Genomic DNA, 19,371 nt, shown 5'->3' on the forward strand with positions numbered 1-19,371 from the left:
TATGACGTGGTGACAGGAGTGAGAGGGGAGTGGATTAGACAGGGTAGGATATTACTAGTTGAGGAAATTTCATATTGTTCCACCTAGTCACCCAACAACATCTGCGCTTCGGAGAAAACACTCCACATTCATCCACAATCTCCATGTAACAAATACTCTTCATTGGAGGCAACATTCTCAACAACCTCTTGTTAACCTACACTATCACTGTACATTAATGCCCCTGAGGGTCCTGCCATTTGCTGTGTACTTCCCGAGTGCATTTGGTCTCTTGCAATGGATCACTTCGTTCTTGCACATTTAAGCTCCATCTGCCATTTCTCTGCTCTAATACCCAACTAATCTATATCCCACTGCATCCATTCACAACCTCCCTCACTGCCCACAACTTCATCTCATTTTCATGTTGTCTTTATTTATGGATAACATCACTTTCGGTTTCAATGTAAAATTCCTGACCCGAGCATGAAAACCCACTCCTCAAGGAGGGACCATCCCCACCCACACTCACCTGAGCAGGAGACTTCAGCGTACTCTCCGTGTGTGCAATTATTCACCTTCCATGGGCTGGCAGGACACTGGTCGAGGGCAGGCTCTGTCCCGTTACACTTCACCCCCTCTAGCCAGATGTTCCCAGTGACCACTCCGTTGGAGACAGCAGTTGTTACTAACCGGGCTGGCCCACAGTTCAACACCCTGCAGACCACGTTCCCCGCTTTGATATCCCAGCTCTTGCCGCAGACGGTGCTCCAGGTAGAGTTATGATAGACCTCCACTCTCCCGGAGCACATGTTGTTCCCATTCACCAGACGGACGGGCACCGGTCCTGCAACAGAGGGGGGATAAAGTTAAATCTGCAGCAGGATTGCATGTGATTTTCAGCAGGGTAGCCAGCAGGTCGCTGCTACCCTGCTGGCCAAAGCTTTCTTATTAATTTATCTGTCCAGATGTCTTTTAAATGTTGCTTTTACTGCACCTGCCTCAATCACTTCCTCTGGCAGCTCTGTCCATGCACCCATTACCCTCTGTGTGTTACGTCTCAGGTTCCTATTAAATCTTTGCATTTTCACCTTCAACCTGTGCCCTCTATGTCGTCCCACTCTCATGCCCAGGGACATATATTGTGACTGACACCAAAAGCCAGAGTAACTCAGCGGGCAGACAGCATCTCTGGTGAGAAGGAACAGGTGATTTTTAAGGTCGAGACCCTTTTTCAGTCGGAAGCCGGATCACGAACGGAAACCATTTCCTGTTCTCTGGAGAGGCTGTCTGATCCGCTGAGTTACACAACTTTTTGTGTCCATCTTCGGTTTAAATCAACATCTGCAGTCCCTTCCCACATATATGTTGTGATGTCCACGTTATCTGTACGCCTTGTGATTTTATGAACCTCTTTCAGATCCTGGTCCGTTCACTCCAGCTTATCTGGTCTTCCCACTCCCTCTGATCTGCATGAATTTCCCCCCCGGGTGCACCAATTCTCTCCCATATCTCAGCTAATTGAGTTAATCGTCTGGCGTTAATTCCACGAGTGTGTCAATAAGGGTGGGAGTCTGGGGAGTTGACGGAAATGTGTGGTGAGTGATCTGAGATCTGAGATTAGTATGAGTGAATGGGTGATGATCAGTGCGGAGTCTGTGGGCTGAAGGGCCAGTTTCTCTGCTCTATCCTCCTGTTTACCTCCTATTATTATTCTCTTATTCTATCCAGTGACTCCCTATAACTCAAACCCTTCACTCCTGGTAAAATCCTCCTGAATCTTTTCAATAGACAATAGACAATAGGTGCGGGAGTAGGCCATTCAGCCCTTCGAGCCACCACCACCATTCAATGTGATCATGGCCGATCATCCCCAATCAGTACCCCTTTCCTGCCTTCTCCCTATATCCCCTGACTCCGCAATCTTTAAGAGCCCTATCTAGCTCTCTCTTGAAAGCATCCAGATAACCTGACTCCACCACAGGCTCACCACTCTCTGTGAGAAAATGTGTTTATCGTCTCCGTTCTAAATGGCTGACTCCTTATTCTTAAACTGTGGCCCCTGGTTGTGGACTCCCCCAACATCGGGAACATATTTCCTGCCTCTAGCGTGTATAAACCCTTAACAATCTTATATGTTTCAATGAGATACCCTCTCATCCTTCTAAACTCCGGAGTGTACAAGCCCAGCTGCTCCATTCTCTCAGAATATGACAGTCCCGCTATCCTGGGAATTAACTTTGTAAACCTACGGTGCACTCCCTCAATAGCAAGAATATCCTTCCTCAAATTAGGCGATCAAAACTGTACACAATGCTCCAGGTGTGGTCTCACTAGGGCTCTGTACAACTGCAGAATGACCTCTTTGCTCCTATATTCGATTCGTCTTGTTATAAAGGCCAACATGCCACGGCCTGCTGTACCTGCATGCTTACTTTCATTGACCGATGTACAAGGACCACCAGATCCCGTTGTATTTCCGCTTTTCCCAACTTGATGTCATTTAGATAATAATCTGCCTTCCTGTTACTGCTACCAAAGTGGATAACCTCACATTTATCCGCTTTAGACTTCATCTGCCATGCATCTGCCCACTCCCCCAACCCGTCCAATCACCCTGCACTCATAGCATCCTCCTCACAGTTCACACTGCCACCCAGCTTTGCGTCATCTGCAAATTTGCTAATGTTACTTTGAATCCCTTCATCCAAATCATTGATGTATATTGTAAATAGCTGCGGTCCCAGCACCGCGCCTTGCGGTACCCCACTAGCCACTGCCTCCCATTCGGAAAGGGACCTGTTAATCCCTACTCTTTGTTTCCTGTCTGCCAACCACTTCTCTATCCATGTCAGCACTCTACCCCCAACACCATGTGCCCAAATTTTGCCCATTAATCTCCTTAGTGGGACCTTATCAAATCCTTTCTGAAAGTCTACGTACACTACATCCACTGGCTCTCCCTTGTCCATTTTCCTAGTTACATCTTCATAAAATTCCAGAAGATTAGTCAAGCATGATTTCCCCTTCGTAAATCCATGCTGACTCGGACCGATCCCGTTACTGCTAACCAAATGTTCGGCTATCTCATCTTTTATAATTGACTCCAGCATCTTCCACACCATCGATGTCAGGCTAACTGGTCTATAATTCCCTGTTTTCTCTCTCTCGTCATTCTTAAAAAGTGGGATAACATTAGCTACCCTCCAATCCAGGAACTGATCCTGAGTCAATAGAACATTGGAAAATTCTCACCAATGCTTCCACGATTTCTAGAGCCACTTCCTTATCTACCCTGGGATGGAGACCAGCAGGCCCTGGGGATTTATCAGCCTTCAGACCCATCAGTCCACCCAACACCATTTCCTGCCTAATGTGGATTTCCTTCAGTTCCTCTGTCACCCCAGACCCTTTGGCCACTACTATATCAGGAAGATTGTTTGTCTCCTCCTTAGTGAAGACAGATCCAAAGTACCTCTTCATCTGCCATTTCCTTGATCCCCATAATAAATTCACCTTTTTCGGTCTTTAAGGGTCCAACTTTGGTCTTAACTAATTGTTTCCTCTTCACATACCTAAAGAAGCTTTTACTATCCTGCTTTATATTCTTGGCTAGCTTACCTTCGTACCTCATCTTTTCTCCCCGTATTGTCTTTTTGGTTATCTTCTGTTGTTCTTTAAACATTACCCAATCCTCTTGCTTCCCGCTCATCTCTGCTACGTTATACATCTTCGCTTTAATTTTTATACCGTCCCCGACGTCCCTTGTCAGCCATGGTCGTCCCTTTCTCCCCTTGAAATCTTTATTCCTCTCAGGAATGACTGATCCTGCACCTTCTGTATTATTCCAAGAAATACCTGTCATTTTTGTTCCACTGTCATCCCTGCTAGTGTATCTTTCCAGTCAACTTTGGCCAGCTCCTCCCTCATGGCCCCATAGTCCCCTTTATTCAACTGTAACACTGACACCTCCGATGTACCCTTCTCCCTCTCCAAATGTAGATTAAACCTGACCATGTTATGGTCACTGCCTCCTAATGACTTATGAACCTCGAGGTCCTTTATCAAATCCGGTTCATTACAGAACACTAAATCCAGAATTGCCTTCTCCCTGGTAGGCTCCAATACAAGCTGTTCAAAGAATCCATCACAAAGGCACTCTGTGTCCCTTTCTTGGGGTCCAGTACCAACCTGATTTTCCCGGAATACCACGAGGTATCGGAAGCAGTCCAGAGATAACCACCCTAGAAGTCCGGCATTTCAGTCTACTTCCCAACTCTCTGAACTCATGTTGGAGAACCTCCTTCCTCTTCTTCCCAATTTCATTTGTGCTTACGTGCACGACTACTGCTGGCTGTTCACCTTCTCTCTCTATCGAGGATATTCTGAATTCGGTTCATGACATCCTGAACCTTGGTACCAGGGAGGCAACAGACCATCCTCGTATCTCGTCTGCCTCCACAGAATCTCCCGTCCACTCCTCGGACAATGGAGTCACGCACCACTTGGGCTCTGCCCGACGTCGGTCTCGCCGGTCGAGTCCCATCTCTAGGATTGGAGCCACCAACGTGTCCGCCGCTCGGACTGGATACATCGACTCCCCGGACAGTTCACAAGAGGGCGTACCTGTTTTCTTTAGGCACAGCCACCCGAGTCTACTGCACTCCATGATTTCCACCCTTCCTCTCCGACACACACCTTGGTCCTTCCTGTATCCTCGGCATGACTACCTCACTCTCGTTTTCTGGAATGGCCCCGAGGTCATTCAGCAGCTTCCCCAGTGCCCCAACACGGTCCTTTAGGAGCTGAAGCTGGATGCACTTGTCATAGATGTAGCAGCCAGAGGATTCATCTGTGTCCCTGGGCTCCCACATTCTGCAAGCCTCACACTGTCTCATCTGCCCTGACATGTGCTCACCACGCTCCGTCCTCTCGAGCTTTATGCGTAGCGTCCTCAACTCAGCGTACTCTCCTCAGCCTCCTCGCCGAAGACTATCGAGCCAAAGACTCACACTTTACTCATAAGGCCGCTCCCTCACTGCCGCTCCCTCAGATCCATCTTGTTTATTTCCATGCTTATACGTTTCATGCACCCTTCGAACTACCAGACTACACACAATACATGACGTACATCGGAACAGGTCCATCAGCCCACAATGCCTGTGCACAAACGTGATGTCAATATAAGCTATTCTCCTCTGCCTGCACATGGTCCATATTCTTATTCCCTCCATATCCATCTGCCTATCTAAAACCCTCTTGGTGAACTTCTGCTCCCTCTCCAAAGCTTCCACGTCCTTCCTGTAATGGAGCGATCCTGGATATAACAGAATACTACAAAAGTGGTCAAACTAAAGCCTTTTAGAGCTACATTCAAAACCTCCCACCTTTTCTAGTCAAAGCCCTGAATGATGAAGGCAATTGTGCCAAATGCTTTCTTCGCCACCCTGTCTGTATGTGTTGCTACTTTCAAGGAATCGAGTACTTGTAGCCCTAGGTCTCTGTGTCTACAAACATTCCCAGGGCCCTGCAATTTACTCTGTACATTGTTCTCTGCTTTAACTTCCCATAATGCATCAGTTTGCACTTGTCACAATTAAACTCCATCTGCCGGTCCTTGGCCCACTTTCCCAATGTAGTTTTAGCTTTAGTTTTAGAGTCAGCGAGGAAAAAGTGTTCTTCTTCATTCACTGATCTGAATCCATAAACATGCCTATATTTCATTAGAGGCGCACATGAAATAGACAAATGTAATCCCCTGCATTCTGGAGTTCTATAGTCACAGCAAGACAGTGAACCAAACTGCAAACCAAGATGACAAGAATGGAGGGATGAGAGCACAAATATACAACTAAAGTTCAGTAGAAGGTTTGCAACCTTGCCTCACCACCCTCACTCACCTGAACAGGAGACTCCAGCCTCCTCACTGTGGTTGCAGTTATTCACCCCCCATGGGCTGGCATAACACTGGTCGAGGGCAGGCTCTGAACCGTTACACTTCAACCCATTCAGCCAGATGTTCCCAGTAGACTCTCCGTAGAATGCACCAGTTGTTACTAACCGGGCCGTCCCACAGTTTAACACCCTGCAGACCACGTTTCCCGCATTGATATCAAAGCTCCTGCTGCAGAGGGTGCCCCAGGTGGAGTTATGATAGACCTCCACTCTCCCGGAGCACATGTTGTTCCCATTCACCAGACGGACGGGCACCGGACCTGCAACAGAGGGAGAATGAGCTTGAAATTAGAGTCAAGTTCTCAAAACTCTTCTTTAAACCTTCTCCTTCTCACCTTAAAACTGTGCCCTCTGGTATTGGACAAATCCATCCCTGGAATAAAGATCTGAGTACCTCGTAAATCTCCTTTAAACCTTCCCTGTCTTACCTGGGCCAGATAGGGAATGAGGTTAGATTCAGAATCAAGTCAACAAATGTTTCTGAGACTGGTGAAAGGGGAGGGTGAGACTGTGTAATATGATGTGGTGCCAGGAGTGAGAGGGGAGTGTATTAGTCAGGGTGGGATATTAGTTGAGGAAATGTCATATTCTTCCACCTAGTCACCCATCAGCATCTGTGCTTCAGAGAAAACACTCCACCTTCATCCACAATCTCCAGTTAACAAATACTCTTCTTTGGAGGCAACATCCTCAACAAGCTCTGGTTATCCTACACTATCCCTGTACATTAATCCCCTGAGGGTCCTGCCATTAACTGTGTACTTCCTGAGTGCATTTGGTCTTTTGCAATGCATCCCTTCGTTCTTGTACATTTAAGCTCCATCTGCCATTTCTCTGCTCTAATACCCAACTTCCCATAATGCATCAGTTTGCACTTGTCACAATTAAACTCCATCTGCCGGTCCTTGGCCCACTTTCCCAATGTATATCCCACTGCATCCGTTCACAACCTCCCTCACTGCCCACAACTTCATTTTTATGTTGTCTTTATTTATGGATAACATCACTTTCGGTTTCAATGTAAAATTCCTGACCGGAGCAATGAAACCCACTCCTCAAGGAGGGACCAGCCCCACCCACACTCACCTGAGCAGGAGACTTCAGCGTACTCTCCGTGTGTGCAATTATTCACCCTCCATGGGCTGGCAGGACACTGGTCGAGGGCAGGCTCTGTCCCGTTACACTTCACCCCATCCAGCCAGATGTTCCCAGTGGCCTCTCCGTTAGATACAGCAGTTGTTACTAACCGGGCCGGCCCACAGTTCAACACCCTGCAGACCACGTTCCCCGCATTGATATCCCAGCTCCTGCCGCAGACGGTGCCCCAGGTAGAGTTATGATAGACCTCCACTCTCCCGGAGCACATGTTGTTCCCATTCACCAGACGGACGGGCACCGGACCTGCAACAGAGGGGAATGAGGTTGAAATTAGAGTCAAGATCTCAGAACTCACCTCATAACTCTCCTTTAATCCTTCTCCTTCTCACCTTAAACATGTACCCCCTGGAAATCGACAAATCCATCTCAGGAATAAAGATCTGGCTACCTCTTAAATTTCCTTTAAACCATCCCTGTCTTACCTCGGCAAGATAGGGAATGAGGTTAGATTCAGAATCAAGTCAAGAAAAGCTTCTGAGACTGGTGAAAGGCGAGGTGAGACTGTAATATGACGTGGTGCCAGGAGTGAGAGGGGAATGGATTAGACAGAGTGGGACTTTAATAGTTGAGGACATTTCATATTCTTCCACCTAGTCACCCATCAGCATCTGCGCTTCAGAGAAAAAGCTACACATTCATCCACAATCTCCATGTAACAAATACTCTTCATTGGAGGCAACATCCTCAACAAGCTCTTGTTAACCCACGCTATCACTGTACATGACTGCTCCTGAGGGTCCTGCCATTTACTGTGTACTTCCCGTGTGTATTTGGTCTCTTGCAATGCATCACTTCGTTCTTGTACATTTATGCTCCATCTGCCATTTCTCTGCTCTAATACCCAACTAATCTATATCCCGCAGCATCCGTTCACAACCTCCCTCACTGCCCACAACTTCATTTTCATGTTGTCTTTATCTATGGATAACATCACTTTGAGTTTCAATGTAAAATTCCTCAAGGAGGGACCATCCCCACCCACACTCACCTGAGCAGTAGACTTCAGCGTACTCTCCGTGTGTGCAGTTATTCACCCCCCATGGGCTGGCAGGACACTGGTCAAGGGCAGGCTCTGTCCCGTTACACGTCACTTCATCCAGCCAGATGTTCCCAGTGGCCTCTCCGTAGGAGACAGCTGTTGGTACTGACCGGGCCGTCCCACAGTTCAACACCCTGCAGATCACATTCCCCGCATTGATATCCCAGCTCCTGTTGCAGACGGTGCCCCAGGTGGAGTTATGATAGACCTCCACTCTCCCGGAGCACATGTTGTTCCCATTCACCAGACGGACGGGCAGCAGATCTGCAACAGAGGGGGGATGAGGTTAAATCTGCTGCAAGATTGCATGTAACCAGCAGGTCGCTCTCCGCTCCTCACAGCGCAGGTGACAGGCGGATGCTGCACAGCCACTCGAGAGCAAGACCACCCTACAAAACCCGAGTCTTCCACAAACCTCGACTACCACCCCCAACAGACTCTGTGTCGCACTGCACAGGAGAAGGCCCTTCAGCTTGTGTTCGAGGGCTAAATAATTCACAATCTATACTTGGTGTACAGAACCCAAAGTGTGTTTATTACAAGCCTAACATGGCTGCTGCAAAACCCCTGTAGATCTCCCAGGGACCCACCTTAGGAAACATTCATCTCGAGGCAGAGCCCTCTAGTGGTGACTCTAGGACACAACACATTTCCCTCCTTATAAACGAAAGTTCTTGGTAAGTGGGTAAGTCCCGTTACCCACCAAAATATGTCCATATGCAATCAGTCCAACATAACAGCTCGGTGCACATAACGCTTAAGGCTTCACAGCTGATAATCCTACAGATTTTGAAGTCTCCTCTGTCGCTGAGAGCGTTGAGCGGGAATAGACTGCTCTGCTGTGTGCTCTGCTGTATGCTGACCACAATTACTGTCTTGATTGGATATTGGGAAAGGAAAAGTGTCCAATTCGTCTTCTTCCTGTCCCTGTCTAGTTGCAATTAGACGCCTCGTGTTCCATCTGGTGTTATCTTGGAGGAGGTACGCGTTCTCGCCGAATCTCCGTTTCAACTGTATCGGCTTGGAGAGGGCAGTTGCAAGCTTATGTTGTCTGTTAGGGCTGCTGATTCGTACCCAGTGTTGAATGTCGTAGCTCGCGAGGAAAGTGGAGAACTGTTCAAATATGAACTGAGGGCCGTTGTCCGTCGTTTTGACCTCCTGCAGTTCCAACTTAGTGAACAGCTTTTCGAGGATCATGATGATCGATCTTGTCGTGACTGAGAAAGTAGTTGCGATCTCAGGCCACTTGCTGTGGAGATCGTGTACTACAAGTAGAAACCGCTGGCTTCTTGGCGCAGCTTGCACCTCTCCAAAGATATCGAGTTGCAAGTGCCTCCATGGTTTGTCCGGCCATGGGATTGGCTGAAGAGGGGCAGGACATGGTCTTGTTTCTTTCTCACTAATTGTGCATGCTTCACAATTTTTTACGAAATCTTCTACGCGATCTTCTACTGCCATCTCCTTCGGCTAGTCTGTCCTGAGATATTGGCAGATGATTTGCAGTGTGCGGTTTCAGCTCTCCCTAACAAGATTAGCCTTCTCGTGCAAAATTACCGCAAGAACGTATTTGTCGATGTCGCTTAAAGCGTCGCTATCGCTTGTGCTTGCGGGTGCCGCCGTTGAGACGCAACTGAGCATGTCTGCGATGCGATTGTGTGAACCTGCGAGGTATTCTACTTTGAAGTTGTACTGGTGAAGGCGATCGGAACATCTGTAGATCCTGAGCAGACGGTGTCCTGAGCTTGACGTGTCCAACAACGTAGTTAGCGTTAGGTGATCTGTACGGAGAGTGAATGGTCTCCTGTATAGGTATCCGTGCCAGTATTCACACGCTTAGATGCACGCTAATGCTTCGCGTTCCCCGATGGAGTACTTGCGTCATGTGGCAGTCAAGGGATGGGGCACAAATGCGATCGGTCGTTCGCTCCCAACGATACTCTACAAGAACACTGCTCCGATCGCTATATCGGAAGCATCTGTTCTGACGTACGTTTCCGCACTTGGGGCGAAGTGTGTGAGAATAGGCGGAGATGCTATTTTGTCTTTCAGCGTGTTGAACGCGAAGTCCAGCTCATCAGTCCTTTCCCACTGTGTGTCCTTCGGTAACAGCTTCTGTAGCGGTTCTGCGATCTGCGCGTACTGCAGCACAAACTTGCGGTAGAAGTTGGTGGTGCCTAGAAATGATGCTAACTCTTTCATGTTAGTTGGGGCAGGGATCACGCTAATGACTTGGACATTGTCCTGAGTAGGCTCAACTCCAGATGCTGTCACTCTGTACCCAAGAAAGTCAATCTCGGATGCTGTAAATGTGCATTTTACTGCGTTGAACGTCAAGTTGTGTAGCGCGAGACGAGCTAACACTGCATGCAGTCGTCGGTCGTGTTCCTCTTTGTCGCTTCCATGGACCACGACATCATCGAGGAGATTGAGTGCTCTGTCAATGCCTGTCAGAACTGATGCCACGTTTTTATGAAATGCGCTGGGCGCTGAGCACAGTCCATACGGCATCCTACGGTACTGAAATACTCCTTCATGTGTAATGAATGCTGACAAATGCCGACTGCATTCTGCTAGTGGTACCTGAAGGTAGCTTTGGTGCATGTCCAGTTTTGCGAACACCATTGAACCGTGGAACGATGCAGCTAGCTCTTGTATTGTTGGCAGAGGGTATTTGTCTGAAATAATGGCTTTGTTGACCGCTTTGAGATCGATGCACAGCCTGAGTTCACCGTTCTTGCGTTGTGCGATGACCAGATTCGATATCCAAGGGGATGAATCGTTGCGCTCAATGATACCATCCTTTTCGAGTCGTTTCAGTTCTGTTGAGATTTCCACGCGAACGGAAAATGGTAGACGTTGTGAAACGGGCCGGACTGATGTGTTTACACGACGTGCGTGGCAGTACCCTTTAACTATCCCAAAACCCGAGAAAAGAGAGGGGTACACATGTCCATGGTCTGCGTCACTGATCACATTGATGTTCATGCTGGTTGAATCCTGAAGCTTGAACACTAGTTGGTCAAACAAATTGACTCCCATCAGACTCTTTCCTTCTGCGATGTAGAATGTGAAGCTATCAAGCTTAACTCCTTTGTAGCAAACAGGAATGGTCACTAGCCCTCTTGTGGGTAGTGTTAAACCATCATAAGCGTGAAGAGTGTCCCTCAGGGAAGTAAGTGGGTAAACCAAAAAGTACCTTTTGTAGAGGTCAACGCTCAAAATTAAAACCTTTGCCCCCACATCTATGAGGAGCCAGACCGAGGTCCAGTGATCTCGACCTTGCAGTCTTTGAAAGTCCCTGCTGACCGAACATCCTGGTCAGCGCTGTCCTTTATGGAATATACATCGTGTCCACCCGGAGATGCATCATCTACTTGGCAGACCGATGACGCCTTCTCCTTTGATGACCGGCATACTTTCTCTAAATGATTTAGCTTTGAGTACGCGTTGCATCGTTTACCGTACGCTGGACATTCCCCGGGAGCGTGTGTCCGGCCACAATTCGGACACTGCTTGTTTGAGCGACCGTGTCTTGGTTGCCTCTGAATGTCCTGCACTGGTGCTGTGCTCATCTGACGGGATGAAGGACTAAATGCTCCCTCCGAGCATGCCATCTGCTGTTGTTTGAGCACCTCGACGTTATGCATGGCACTTTCAATTTGCACAGCTAACGCTTGTGCCTTTTCGAGTGTGAGAGCATCATCCTCCGTGAGAAGGCGCTCTCTAATCCGCTGGACCAAAGTCTTTTCGATCAGCTGGTCTCTCACCAGCGCATCCGTCAGTGCTCCAAAATTGCACTTTGCAGGCAGTGCTATCAATGCAGTTCGCCCTGTCCCTGTGACCGCTGGCGAAACCGGTATCATTCTATCAGCACACGAAATATTTGCCCAGTGCGTTAACAGCAGTACTGTACTCACTCTGTCGAGCAGCGCGAAGATTCGCTGTCCCTCCGTTCCGAGGCAATGCAGCAGAATCGCTCTGTGGCGAATGTCCCAAATGGCCGCCCCATCCAGGCAACTTGCGATCAGGTAAGTCTTGAAACATTCATACCAGCATATCCATGGTACCGGAGGCTCTCCTCGAGTTTCCAAGAATGGAGATGGGGCAGCGAGTGTTAAACCAGCCATCCTCGTCGCCAGATGTTGTGTTCGAAGGCTAAATAATTCACAATCTACACTTGGTGTACAAACCCGAAGTGTGTTTATTACAAGCCTAACATGGCTGCTGCAAAACCCCTGCACATCTCCCAGGGACCCACCTTAGGAAACATTCATCTCGAGGCAGAGCCCTCTAGTGGTGACTCTAGGACACAACACAGCTCAAGTCACCCAACAGACCAAGATGCTCCCTCTACGCCAGTCCCTTTCCCTGAATTCTGTCCATATCCCTGCAAAGCTTTACTATTCATTTATCTGTCCAAATGTCTTTTAAATGTTGCTTTTGTTGCACCTGCCTCAACCACTTCCTCTGGCAGCTCTGTCCATGCACCCACTACCCTCTGTGTGTTACGTCTCAGGTTCCTATTAAGTCTTTTCCCTTTCACCTCCAACCTGTGCCCTCTATGTCATCCCACTCTCATGACCTGGGGCATATATTTGTGATCGACTCAAAAAGCCAGAATAACTGAGCGAGCAGACGGCATCTCTGTTGAGAAGGAATAGGTGATTTTTAAAGTCGAGACCCTTTTTCAGTCAGAAGACGGGTCACGAACCGAAGCCTATTCCTGTTCTCTGGAGAGGCTGTCTGATCCGCTGAGTTACACAAGCTTTTTGTGTCCATCTTCGGTTTAAATCAACATCTGCAGTTCCTTCCCACACATATGTTGTGATGTCAATGTTATCTGGGCCCCTTGTGATTTTATGAACCTCTTTCAGACCCTGGTCCCTTCGCTCCAGCTAAACCGGACTTTCCACTCCCTCTGGTCTGCATGAATTTCCCCCCGATGCTCCAATTCTCTCTCATATCTCAGCTGATTGAGTTAATTGTCTGCCGTTAATTTCCCGAGTGCGTCAATAAGGGTGGGAGTCTGGGGAGTTGACGGGAATGTGTGAAGAGTGATCTGAGATTAGTATGAGTAAATGGGTGATGATCAGTGCAGAGTCGGTGGGCTGAAGGGCCAGTTGCCCTGCTCTATCCTCCTGTTTGCCATCTATTAACTTCTCTTATTTTATCCAGTGTCTCCCTATACCTCAAACCCTTGTAAATCCTTGTAAAATCCTCCTGAATCTTTTCTGCACACTTTGAACTACCAGACAACACACAATACATGACGTACATCAGAACAGGTCCATCGGCCCACAATGCCTGTGCCCAAATGTGATGTCAAGATAAGCTATTCTCCGCTGCCTGCACATGGTCCATATTCTTATTCCCTCCATATTCATCTGCCTATCTAAAAGCCTCTTGGTGAACTTTTGCTCCCTCTCCAAAGCGTCCACGTCTTTCCTGTAATGGAGCGAACCAGAATATAACAGAATACTACAAAACTGTTCAAACTAAAGCCTTATAGAGCTACATTCAGACCTCCCACCTTCTCTAGTCAAAGCCCTGACCAATGAAGGCAATTATGCCAAATGCCTTCTTCGCCACCCTGTCTGTCTGTGTTGCTACTTTCAAGGAATCGAGTACTTGTAGCCCTAGGTCTCTGTGTCTACAAACATTCCCAGGGCCCTGCAATTTACTCTGTCAATTGTTCTCTGCTTTACCTTCCCTTACTGCATCAGTTTGCGCTTGTCACCATTAAACTCCATCTGCCGGTCCTTGGCCCACTTTCCCAATGTAGTTTTAGTTTTTAGTTTTAGAGATACAGCAAGGAAAAAGGTCCTTCAGTCCACTGTCCACATCTCCAGCGATTGCCTATACAATAGTCCTGTTCTACACACTAGAAGCCAATTAACCTACAAACCTGCATGTATTTGGAGTGTGTGAGGAAACTAGAACACCCGGAGAAAACCCACGTGATCACATGGAGAACGTGCAAACTCCGTACAGACAGCACTTGTAGTCATATCACTGAAAAGAATGATATACGGGGCTTGTTCTTTTTCACACAGGGTGCCTGGCACGCAATGCCAGATGTGGTGGTGGAGGCAGATGCTAAAGTGACATTTAAAAGACATAAGCCGTTGCTTTTAAACTTTGGTTCGGATTTATTTTTAATAAAGATAGTGGTTTGTAATCTGAATTGTTCTTCTTCATTCACTGATCTGAATCCTTAAACATGCCTATATTTCATTAGAGGCGCACATGAAAAAGACAAATGTAATCCCCTACATTCTGGAGTTCTATAGTCACAGCAAGACAGTGAAACAAGCAGCAAACCAAGATGATAAGTCTGGAGGGATGAGAGCACAAATATACAACAAAAGTTCTGTAGAAGGTTTGCAACCTTGCCTCACCACCCACACTCCACTGAACTGGAGACTCCAGCATTTATAGACAGGGTGGGATATTAATAGTTGGGGAAATTTCATATTGCCCCAGAATATGAAATTTCTAAGCCGAGAGTGAGTGAGTCCAGTAGCCGGGAATGAGTGGGTCCAGAACGCGGGAATGAGTAAGTCCAGAAGCCAGGGGCACTCTTCCCCCCCCCCCCCCCCCCCCCCCCCTCCCCCCCCCCCCCCCCCCCCCCCAGCCCCTGTCTGAAGCTGACCCCTCACTCAGCTACAGAATGCTCTCTCCACCCCCCCACCAGAAACCACCCCATCCCCAGCTGCAGGACTAGCCCAAGAACAGTCCATTCTGCCCACAGTGTGCATACTAGCCTTCCAGAGGCCACTCCCTTCAACCCACAACACCCACATTAGCCGTCCAGAAATAAACCCCTCTGTCCCCAACATGAAGGCCTCCCCTTCCGCTGCTGCAGGATGCGACCTCCCACTGACCCCCGCCTGAAGCCCACTCTGCTGAGAGAGTACCAGCCCCACCCACACTCACCTGAGCAGGAGACTACAGCGTACTCTCCGCGTGTGCAGTTATTCACACCCCATGGGCTGGCAGGACACTGGTCGAGGGCAGGCTCTGTCCCATTACACTTCACCCCATCCAGCCAGATGTTCCCAGTGGCCTCTCCGTAGGACACAGCTGTTGTTACTGACCGGGCCGGCCCACAGTTCAACACCCTGCAGACCACGTTCCCCGCATTGATATCCCAGCTCCTGCCGCAGACGATGCCCCAGGTGGAGTTATGATAGACCTCCACTCTCCCGGAGCACATGTTGTTCCCATTCACCAGACGGACAGGCACCGGCCCTGCAACAAAGGGGGGATGAGGATGAAATTAGACATAACTTCTCAAATGGTGCTGAGAATTAACAAAGTGACAGTTTCGACTGTGTAATATGACGATGCTGGCAGTGAGAGGTGAGTGGGACAGATAATGGTCGAGGAAACGTCATTCACTTCTATCTGGTAACACCTCAGCCTCCGGTGATCTGGAGAAAACACTCTGAATTTCCCCACAATATCCTAATAGCTAATATTCTCTATTCAAGTCAACATCTTGAAACTTTTGTTAACCATATATATAACTATGAATCTATCCTGCAATGGGACAAACTGCAGACAATTCTCCAAATGTCATCTCACCAAAGTTTTATACAACTGCCAATGACGTCCCATCATTCATATTCATTACCCTGACCCATTGAGGCAATCACACCGTATGCTTACAATGACATCCTATCTACTTCTGTGTCACTTTCAATGAAGTATGGACTTTCCACCATGAATTATGAAAGGGAAAGATTCCCAGTGGCCTCTCCGTAGGAGACAAATTGGAAAAATAAGGCTGGAGTTAACGGAATAAAGAGTAGAGGAATAGTTGAGAAAGACACCAGGATTAAATGGACAGGAAGCTCACAAAGGGATAGGAGAGTATGGCCAAGAGAAATAGGAATCGATGTGAAAGGCAAGGTGTATAATGGATAAAAAAAGTATTATATATGAATGCACAACGTATAAGAAAGTTAGTTAGAGATTAGTTGATATGACATTGTGTGGATTACAGAAACATGGCTGCAGGAGGATCGGGACTGGGAACTGAATATTCAGGGTTGTATGTCCTATAGAAAGGACTGGCAGATGGGCAGAGGTGGGGTAGTTCTGTTGGTGACGGATGAATTTCAGTCCCTTGCGAGTGGTGACATAGGGACTGACAATGTAAAGTCACTGTGGATAGAATTGAGGAATTGTAAAGGTAAGAAGAGACAAATGGGAGATATCTACAGGCCCCCAAACAGTAGCCTGGATATAGGGTGCAAGTTGCAACATGAGTTAAAATTGGCATGCAACAAAGGTAATGCCACTGTGGTTATGGAAGTTTTCAATGTGCAGGTAGACTGGGTAAATCAGGTATGTGCTGAACCCCAAGAAAGGGAGTGTGTAGAGCGCCTCCGAGATGGATTCTTATTAGAACAGCTTATACTGCAGCCGACCAGAGAGAAGGCAATTCTGGATTTAATGTTGTCTAATGAACCGGATTTAATAAGGGAACTCAAGATAAAGTAACCGCTAGAAGGTAGTGACCATAATATGATAAATTTTAATCTGCAATTTGAGAGGGAGAAGATTAAATCATAAGTGTCAGTATTGCAGTTGAACAAAGAGGCTATGGAGGCATGAGAGAGGAGCTGACGACGGTCGACCGACAGGAATGACGTTGGAACAGAATTGGCAGGAATTTCTAGGCATAATCCAGAAGATGCAGGATCATTTCATTCCAAAGAGGAAGAAAGATTCTAAAGGGAATAAGAGGCAACCGTGGCTGACAATGGAAGATAGGGATGGAATAAAACTAAAACATCGCAAAGAGTAGCGGGAAGCCAGAGGATTGGGAAACTCTCAAAGGACAACAGAGGGTAACAAAAAGGGCAATACGAGGTTAAAAGGTGAGGTACGAAGGTAAGCTGGCCAAGAATATAAAGAAGGATAGTAAAAGCTTCTTTAGATATGTTAAGAGGAAAAGATTAGTAAACACAAATGTGGGCCCCTTGAAGGCAGAACCAGGTGAAATTATTATGGGGAATAAGGAAATGGCAGAGAAGTTGAAAAGGTGCTTTGGCTCAGTCATCTCTATGGAAGACACAAGCAATCTTCCGGATGTACTAGAGGACAGAGGGTCTAGGGACACAGAGGAACTGACTAATCTTCTGGAATTTTTTGTGGATGTGACAAGTAAACTGGATGAAGGCGAGCCAGTGGACATCGGATATCTGGACTTTCAGAATGTTTTTGATAAGATCCCACACAGGAGATTAGTGGGCAAAATTATTGCACATGGTATTGGGGTAGGGTATTGACATGGATAGAGAATTGGATGGCAGACATGAAACAAAGAGTTGGAATAAACGGGTCCCTGTTAGAATGGCAGGCAGTGGCGAGTGAAGTGCCGCAAGGCTCGGGGCTGGGGCCGCAACTATTTACAATATACTAGACCAAGTGCAGACCCAATGTGTCTGCTCCACCCTCGCACCTGCTCCCTACCCGTAGCCCTTACGTAGGTGTGGACCTCCAACTCAAACTGTTCCTGAATGAAAGATTCCAGCATCTAGGATGAATCTCTGTTCGCTGAGACATTGTGACGCCATCAGTTGAAGCCGGTGGTTTTAATTTCAAAGTCTTTTGATGTTTCTAGACATTTAATCAGTAGTGATTCAAGGATAAGTTGAGAAATAAAGCATAAAATGTTCAGATGTGTGTGTGTGTGTGTGTGTGTGTGTGTGTGTGTGTGTGTGTGTGTGTGTGTGTGTGTGTGTGTGTGTGTGTGTGTGTGTGTGTGTGTGTGTGTGTGTGTGTGTTTGTAGGGTGTTTATGTGTGTGTGTGTGAATTTGCTGGGGAATGGCAAGAGGGGGGGGGGGGGGGGGGTAGGATGACTGAGTGAACTGCCAGCACACCAGCCATGAGTGACTGGACTGCCAGCCCACCAGCTATGAGTAAGTGAACTGCCAGCCCACCAGCTGTAAGTGACTGAAGTGCCAGCCCACCAGCCATGACTCACTGAACTGCAAGTCCAAGAATCCATTCAGTCCACAATGTGCATACTAGCCCTCTGGAAACCCGTCCCTTAGGCCCATAACACCCATACTAGTACTCCAGATATCCACACAAGGATAGACTTTCATCCTTCATGGTTGTGATCTAAAAAAAGATGAAAATGTCTAAAATTGATTGTCCACCCTCTCCCATTTCTCCCTCACAGAGTCTGTCATCTGTTTTATGCAGAATTTCTGGCAGTTTCTGAGCTGCCAGCCAGCCATGCCTGTTACTGAGCTGCCAGCCTACCAGGTCTGAGTGACTGAGCTGCCAGCCCAAGATTCCATTTGGCCCACAATGTCCATACTAGCCCTCTGGAAACCAGTCCCTTCAGCCCACAACACCCATGCTAGCACTCCAGAAAGCCCCCCCACTGGCCAGCAATGGCGGAGATGTGGAATATTGCGTTGGGGGACCAGCCTTCCCGTGTGATTATGGGACCCAACGGGTCCCACTTAGTCGAGTTAATATTATTATAATACCTTTAGATGAAGGGATTAAAAGTGATACTAGCAAATTTGCAGATGACACAAAGCTGGGTGGCAGTGTGAACTGCGAAGAGGATGCTAGGAGATTGCCGGGAGACTTGGACAGGTTTAGTGAGTGGGCAGATGCATGGCAGATGCAGTATCTTCTATCTATCTATACTTAACTAAAACTTTGTCATCTTTCGGTTTTTAAGTTGTCTTTAAATTTGCCGAAAAACGGTATCCGATAGCGCTATGATTTTTTGGCATCTTACTCGCTGTTCTCCTGTGCTCCAAGCACATCTACTTATGTTCCGATCAGTGCAATATTACAAAAGTTATGACGTTTTAAAAATCATAAGATCAGCCGATTGGTCCTCTCTCCTGTCAGTCGTCAGGACGGCAACGCCCCTTCCAGCACCCACTGTCATTTACTGAGGCGAAGAGAATAAAGCCCAGGAGGCCGGGCTGAGTCCATGAGTGAGTCCAGAAGCCGTGAGTGAGTGAGTCCAGAAGCAGGGACTGAGTGACTGAGTCCAGAAGTGAGGGTAATTGAAGGAGCAGGGCTCTGGTGGGGCCAGGCGCTGACAGGGCCAGGTGCTAGCGGGGCACACCACCCCCGCCCACACAATCCCAACCCCCACCCCCCCCCCCCCCCTCACACCCCCCCCCCCCACCCAGTGGCAGGCCAAGGCAGCAGTAGGCCATGGCAGCACTCCCCACCAGCCCCTGCCTGAAGC

At 47.9% G+C, this 19,371-nt stretch overlaps 1 protein-coding gene across 1 annotated transcript in view; it reads right to left on the reverse strand.

Moving 5' to 3' along the window:
• The window catches only part of LOC129698396 (deleted in malignant brain tumors 1 protein-like), a 57,981-nt gene that overhangs the window by 36,959 nt on the left and 1,651 nt on the right, over nucleotides 1-19,371 (reverse strand). Inside the window, exons 2-6 of the mRNA XM_055637527.1 lie at nucleotides 15,068-15,382; nucleotides 8,081-8,395; nucleotides 7,021-7,335; nucleotides 5,880-6,194; nucleotides 512-826 (exon numbers count right to left, since the gene is read on the reverse strand). Of these exons, the coding sequence (XP_055493502.1) occupies nucleotides 512-826; nucleotides 5,880-6,194; nucleotides 7,021-7,335; nucleotides 8,081-8,395; nucleotides 15,068-15,382 (1,575 nt within the window). The remainder of the gene's footprint in view (nucleotides 1-511; nucleotides 827-5,879; nucleotides 6,195-7,020; nucleotides 7,336-8,080; nucleotides 8,396-15,067; nucleotides 15,383-19,371) is intronic.

The sequence above is a fragment of the Leucoraja erinacea genome, chromosome 6 (assembly GCF_028641065.1).
Source record: "Leucoraja erinacea ecotype New England chromosome 6, Leri_hhj_1, whole genome shotgun sequence".
NCBI classification, from domain to species: Eukaryota; Metazoa; Chordata; class Chondrichthyes; order Rajiformes; family Rajidae; genus Leucoraja; species Leucoraja erinaceus.